Below are 7,218 nucleotides of genomic sequence, written 5' to 3'. Positions count from 1 at the left end.
TCCTTTAAGATTGTTGAATGAATGGAGTGATAGGGCAGCTATAGTTTCATGCGTGGTGTGTCTAGGATATATGTTGTCCTTAAAAGTAGATTCAACTCTTAGATATATTGTCTCGGTCAAATGATTATAATGGCTACCTTCCCAAGATTCAACAAATGCTTCTTGCAAGTGTGCAGACATGATGCAAGGCTTCCAGAAACAACAAAGAATAATTGTTTGGAGAGAAGTAATTGATTTGAAGAGAAGAAGCTTTGAAAAATGTGAGAAAGCAAGAGAGAATGAGCAGCCAAGCTTGTGGTTTTTGATTGTGGAGGAGTTTTGGGAGAGCATTGCCTTTGTTATCTTTTGAGTGTAAATTAATACTTCAATAATCTATATATATATATATAGCTTCGAGTAATAACGAACAACAGGAATTAGCGGAAAATTCTGCAACAATAAGGAATGTTGCGGATTACTAACTTATGTTCTTTAAATTTTGACCTGATTGCATAAGCTAATAAAACTGATCACTAGTTGGTTAATGATTAATCAAAATTTAAGAAGAACTTTGGAATCATCTCAACCAAGAATAATGGAGATCATTAGTTATTATTTAAATATTAATTTGAATGTTTTGAACCAGTCAAAACAGATAATAGAGGTTGTGAAATTTATCATTATCTAACATGTATATGGATAATGGGATTATAATTTAGGGAGTAAATAAATAAGTGAAGACAATTAACTTTTAGATAAAAATCTTCTGATATATTCATTATTCACCGTTCAGTTTAAGTGTGGATTCTTGTGAGTTTGGAGGGTCTGGTTCAGTGATCCTGCTGTGGTTGTTCAGGTAGGGGGGGCCTGGTACTCGGCCTTTGGTGTTGGTGGCTTGGCAGGTTCGTCAGGTGCCAGAGCTGTCCCTATTTCGCTGGAGTACAACGCTGCTGCGATTCAGGTGTTCGTGGCCAGCCAGCGCGGATCAGGTGGCCAACAATCGGATCTAGTGGATGTGGACATGCAGGTGGACCACGGTGGCACTCATCGGCGGCGAGAACCCCTATATATAGGAGTCGTGATGAAGCTGGCTTGGACGAAGAAGAGGGGCAGTCCAACCAATTCCCAGCTTTCTTAAAATTCTAAGCACTAGCGCTATGGTGAAGAAAACGAAAGCAAACCAAAGTGATACTTGGACATGAACTAAAACTGATCAACAAGTTCGAACATCAAACATAAAGCAAACCAAAGAAGTTGATGCAGAGATCCACCGGTAATTTGGAACATTTCTATTTAGACTCTGAATTATTAGGTTGCGGTGAACTTGTAAGAGGAATAAGAAAGTGCTCCGAACTCCCAGCTATGGTGGACAAGTTCAGCCTTGGCATTTTGGCCTGCGGCACCCATGGCCACATGCAATGGGTAGAAATGGTCAGGCCTCGGGTGGGCCACTTTTCCATATGGTGCCTTCTCTTCATACTCGTTCACATCCTCAAACCTGCAACGAGATAAAGAAGTACCAAGATTTTATTTTGAAAATTCTCTCCTACTAATTAGAAAACTGAACTTTCTACATATATAAACGTATCAATTAAAAAAAATAATAATTAAAATTTAATTTTTTTTATTTTTTAAAACAATATTTATATAAACATGAGCTCAAGTATAGTAGTATAAATATGCATTTATTTTTTTAAATAATATTTATACCTTTAATTTTGTATATAAATTATAAAATAAAAAATAATTCTGAGTGAGTCAATTCACCCGTTGATGATGACACTAGTGACCTCGAGATCTCTAATTTGACTTTCGCGAGCTTCGTTTGCTTTACTCTAAATTTTTAAATAATATAATCCTACCACAGAAAGAAAATAGAGGCAAATTAACTTGAAAATGATTAAAGATAGGAAGAAGGAACAATGAGGAGTTGTGTATAGAGTTATGCTATTTGTATAGGGGCGAGTTTGATAGGTGAGTGTACAGGATGATATATCACGATATTTTAGCATCAAAATATCACGATATATCATAATTTTTGCTCATCCCGCTTTCTCTCTCCTCTTCCCTTACTCTAGCAACTGACATTTGTTGCCGACCCTCTTGTTGTCGTTCTTCGCCTCTCATCGCTGCCTCTCCTCCTCTCGCCGCTACAACCTCACCACCTCGTGGCTCCTGCCTTGTCACCTCGTCTGATCACCGTTGCATCCTCCAACAATCAACTCGCCTCTCGTCGTCGCCTTGCCATTGCACCGCGAGGCGACAAGGTTGCAACAACGAGGCAACGAGAGGCGAAGAATGACAGCAATAGAGTCAACAGTAGAGGTCGGTTGCAACGGCTATGATGGTGAGAGGAATGAGAAAGAGATGAGAGGTTGTTGAAGGGGGAAGGGGCAAAACGGTCATTGAGAGAGAAGAAGACGAGCAAAATGGTCTTTCAAGCCACCTGTAAACCCATCTATAAAAACCCTATATGTACAAATAGTATTATCCATGTATAGCAATACCTTCCAGAGAGAAGGGCATCTTTGAGCCAGGTATCGAAAGCCAAAGCCCAGGAATCAGCAACTGATGAGTCATGGCCCCTGGAAGCGCGGAGCTTACCGAGGTTGTGCGTGGCAGCCCCTGCAGAACCAAAAATGAGGACGCCTTCATCGTGGAGCTTACTGAGGTTGTGAGTGGCAGCCCCAGAACCAAGAAAGAGGACGCCTTCATCCTTGAGAGGGGCCAAGGCTCTGCCCAGATTGTAATGGTAAGTGGCGTTTTTGTGGGTCTGAATGGAGAGCTGGCACACTGGAATATCTGCCTCTGGATACATCAGCATCAATGGAACCCAAGCGCCATGGTCAAGCCCTCGCTTCTTGTCCACATCCACCCGCTCCAACCCACTTGCATTTAGTATTTCCTTCACCCTCTCTGCCAATTCTGGAGCTCCAGGAGCCGGGTACTTGAGCTTTATACACAGACACACACACATATATATGTTTGGGAATTACCTTGCAGAGTTATATCATTAAACTCAAATGAAAACCCAGCCAAAAACAAAAAACAAAACCAATAACAAAAACGGAATGAATTCAACAGAACAGGCTATAATATATATGACCTTCATATATAGTTTAGGTTTCATTTGTTCCCATTCTAGGCTTTTGTCGGTGGTGGGTTGTACTGTCAAATGTCAAGGACAGGCCAGAGATTAACTGATAGTGGATCGTTCAACCCAGAAAGAGGACCCCCTATTAGTGAAGGAAAATGATCACCTGGTATGTCTGGGTGGGGAAGCCGTCGAAATCGTAGATGGTGGGCGAGGGGCCGGAGACGGCGGTGACGGCGGGGTGGGAGGTCTCCCAGTGGGCGGAGATGATGAGGATGGCGGCGGGTGCAGCTGATCCGTACACCTTCTCCCTGAATGATTTCAGGAAATGCCTCGCCGGCAATGATTCGTCGATCGACATCGTCGGCGGTCCATGCGTGATGAAGAACGTTTCCTTTATCTTCAACCTCTCCATCCCTCTCCTGCCTGAATCTTCCGCAAGACTATTACATCAACCCTGAAACCATTAAATAGGGGTCCACTAGCTAACGTCAGCATAAAAATTAAAATAAAAGATGTAGTTAATGATACACTCCATAGCGATCCAATTAAAAAATTCTATCATATACTTGTTTTGATAATAACAAAAAACCCACTATTATATACTTTTACCATTACATTAATGTAACGTTACCCCAATATCTTATAATTTTCCAATAATTACTTTTTATCTATCACCATCCACACCTTACTTTTTCGGCGTGGACGCGTGGGTTTTTGGTACACCAATTTACCCTTTTATGCTTACAATTAATTAATGTCCTATGTTTATATAATATATTGATTATATTTTTATGTTTATTTTTATAATTCATTTTAATGTATATTTTCTTGTGCAATATATTTGTTCAAGTACTTGTAAAATGATTTTTTTTTAACATAGCTAATTTTTTTATATTTTTTGTGATTTTTTAGTTATTTCCATATTTGTAGTGGTCAGAAAAAAATCACGACAATAGAATTTTTAGAGGTGGAAAGGTGGAGCTGAGGCAGAGTGAGGTTGATAGCTGGCAGGAGTCTACTGGTGGAGATAGGCATCGGGTAGCTTTGGTCCTCAATGTACTATCCAAGGTTGCATGGGAACCTTTGAGGGCATCCTCGGGAACTCCCGGAAGTGGCATTGTATATGCTAGCGATAGATCTGCACTCACAGAAATAAGTCAGTACCTATAGAAGAGATACTTAAGTCAGTACCTATAGAAGAGATAGACGAGTAAAGCATGCTATTATTGAATTTGTAATAGTGATACCTTTTTTGGTGAGAGAGGGTCAGCCCTGGTACTATCACAGGGTGTCGAGGATAGGCATATACGTCAATAGCACTCGAACGAGCTTGAGAAGAATCCCCCCCGAAGGTCGGATAACCTAAGGGATCCTCTAGGAGAAGGTGGGCCTCACAGCGTGCTGCTGAAGCAAGGTCTTGGCCCCTAGGGGACTTGCTCGGGCGTAGCTCCAATCTTGGTGGGAGATGTCTCGAGGTGAGACTTACTTGACTACTGCTTCCTAAAAGGGCATATCACATTCCACATACATAAACATATTATATTATATCCCATAGGCATACCACGCGGGGCATTATATAGACATCAAGTATACGCATTATATATATATATGTATGGGATATAAGGACTTGAGGGTTAGCATAAGCCTTAAATCTATCTAGCTACCACGTTAATACATTAGCCAACACACCATACATATAGATAGCCAAGATGCATAGGTATACATATGCATACGCCTTGCATAGCCACCACGCTCATTTGTCACCTATATACATACATATATATACATTTTTACACACAAAGAAAGAGAGAGATAGAGGGAGAGGGACAGAGAGAGAGAGCGCTTAAGAGTGGCCTTCTCGGAAGGCTTCGGAGAGCGTCTCACCGAGAGGCCTCGGGAACAAGCCTCTCGAAAGGCCACGGCAGGAGGCCTTGCCAAGCGAGGGAGTAATTGAGAGGGCAGATCTTCCAGAAGGACATCGGCCAGAAGCCTCTCCGAAAGAGAGAAAAGGCTAGCCGAGATGAGCTTGTAGAGAGAGCGACCGAGGGCTTGCAGAGATGTGCGGCGCGCCATCGCCTCCGAGAGATTCAGCTGCTACCTAGGGACTGTTGGGATTACATAGATCTTATCATATGCGTAGCATGATTAAATTTAATTTGCAGATATCCCGTTTTTCAGAAATTATGGTTTAACAATTTGGAAACAAAAATGAAAGGTTACCTCTTTGATGAAATTCGATTTCACCATTAGATTTCTCATCGTTTAATCCTCCAAGTGTAGGATGTCGAGTCGGTCCACCCGAAATCACTTCAATCCAAGAATTTCAAAGAGAATGATAAGTAAAGAAATTTTTCACAAAAATTTCTAACTTACCTTTTGGATTCAAGAACACTTCTTCAAAACTCTCTTAACCTTCAAGTGATTCAAGAAGACATCAAGTATTATGAATGAAGAGATTGAGAGCTTTTATATATACATTAAATGGGTTGGGCTTCTCAAGCCCATTCCATTTAATGTTATTGGGCCAAGCCCAAATCATTTAAGTTAACTTGAATCCAATAGTGCTATTGGGGCAAGCCTAATGTGCTAGCAAAAGTCCCAACCCAATTAATGATTAAATAATTATATTCAAAATATAATTATTTAATTATTCTTATTTATCCAATAAATAAATGCACTATTATTAGTAATTATAAAATTACTAATTTATTTATTTTCTCTTTGAAAGTGATTTCTTTTGGGTGAGACTTTCTAGGTTCACAAATAAATTAGCAACGAGAATAATCAACAATTAATTCTCGTAAATCATGAGTGATATCTAGCAATATGTCATGATTACCCAATTTATTGTGAAGCGGGCATTGTGAACCTTTTATTACGTTACCATGCAATACGGTTCTTCTATCATCCTATATCCAAATAAGATATGAGATTATGGTCAGTAGGTCGAATCTCTTAATCTCGTTATATGACCAAATCCAAAATCAATCTTGACTAATTATGATACAACCCGTATGGAACAAATTCCATCATCATATTACCTTAGCTAAGGATTTATCGTCAAGTGATTACTGAATCGCATAGTATATTTTCCTCATAAATCTCAAAGTGATAGATTCCATGTCTGATGCACACATATCTCATGTACCACTGAATCAGACACATTGATACGTATGATTATTCTTGATTAGAACAATCACATAATATCACTGATATCTTAATCTACTAATATACAGATATCCATGCCATCTCAGGTCTAAGGACTAGTTGCAAAATCGCAGCTAACATTAAATCATTGACCCGTGAGAAGTAACCCATGTAATTTAATGTTAACAATCCCGTTCAGTGAATTCGTTCTTGTAACGAGCACCCACTCATCTTCCTTTTATATCTCATACAGAATGGCACGAGACTCACCAACCGTATCTTTCAGTATCTCATACTGAATAAGAAAAAAGACGATATGCTAGCCTTTACGAGTTGCTATTATCCAGATTAGGAATTCTACAGCCAGGAACATGTTTACAGTATAATGAACTGTGGATTATCCGTAACTCGTATTCTTAACGCTTAAGAATGGTATCCACTCCTTATTATACTAATGGATGTATGTTTTATAATTTAAACCATATTGCAATTTAAAATAAAACATAAACTTGCCATTTAAAAAATATTTAAAGAATTACAAGATCGAATCCCTTTGTGTTACTAGAATTGGTCTTTAGGGCTCATATCTAACAATCTCCCACTAGCACTAAGACCATTCTATGTGGTATCTCATACCCCACCTATCTAGATGAAAATCTAGTTGCTTCTGGTTCATGGCCTTAGTTAGTGGATCTGCTGCATTCTCTGTTGCATCTATTCTCTGCACATTAACATCTCATCTACCAACGATCCTTCTAATGAGATGGAAGCATCTTTCAATATGTTTAGACTTTTGGTGAGACCTCGGTTCCTTAACTTGCGCTATGGCTCCATTGTTATCACAAAACAAGGGCACGACAGACTTTATAAAATGAACCACTCTAACTTCTGTCACAAACTTTTTGACCCAGACAGCTTCCTTTGCAGTATCTGATGCTGCAATATACTCGGCTTCTGTAGTAGAATCAACAGTCGTATCTTGTTTGGAACTCTTC

The 7,218-nt window shown here is 39.5% G+C and overlaps 1 protein-coding gene across 1 annotated transcript; it reads right to left on the bottom strand.

Annotated features, from left to right (window-relative positions):
- Positions 1-1,082: 1,082 nt before the first annotated feature.
- Positions 1,083-3,493, bottom strand: LOC127803106 (4,5-DOPA dioxygenase extradiol-like). The gene is made up of 3 exons (XM_052339138.1): positions 3,240-3,493; positions 2,487-2,932; positions 1,083-1,477 (listed from the first exon to the last, which is right to left on the bottom strand). Exons 1-3 carry the CDS (start codon positions 3,486-3,488, stop codon positions 1,288-1,290), a joined length of 885 nt encoding a protein of 294 aa, XP_052195098.1. The 5' UTR covers positions 3,489-3,493; the 3' UTR covers positions 1,083-1,287.
- Positions 3,494-7,218: the final 3,725 nt, after the last annotated feature.

The sequence above is a fragment of the Diospyros lotus genome, chromosome 6, assembly GCF_014633365.1.
Source record: "Diospyros lotus cultivar Yz01 chromosome 6, ASM1463336v1, whole genome shotgun sequence".
Lineage (NCBI taxonomy): Eukaryota > Viridiplantae > Streptophyta > Magnoliopsida > Ericales > Ebenaceae > Diospyros > Diospyros lotus.
Note: the sequence above shows the minus strand (reverse complement) of the source record. Positions and strands in the feature narration are given on the sequence as shown.

Bases quoted from the DNA above. Each gene is read 5' to 3' on its own strand.
- LOC127803106 (XM_052339138.1), bottom strand. From the start codon at position 3,488: ATGGAGAGGTTGAAGATAAAGGAAACGTTCTTCATCACGCATGGACCG. The intron at 2,933-3,239 runs GTGATCATTTTC...CTGTGTATAAAG, and splicing joins TCCCCACCCAGACATACCAG to CTCAAGTACCCGGCTCCTGG. The intron at 1,478-2,486 runs GTATTGCTATAC...ATCTCGTTGCAG, and splicing joins GATGCCCTTCTCTCTGGAAG to GTTTGAGGATGTGAACGAGT.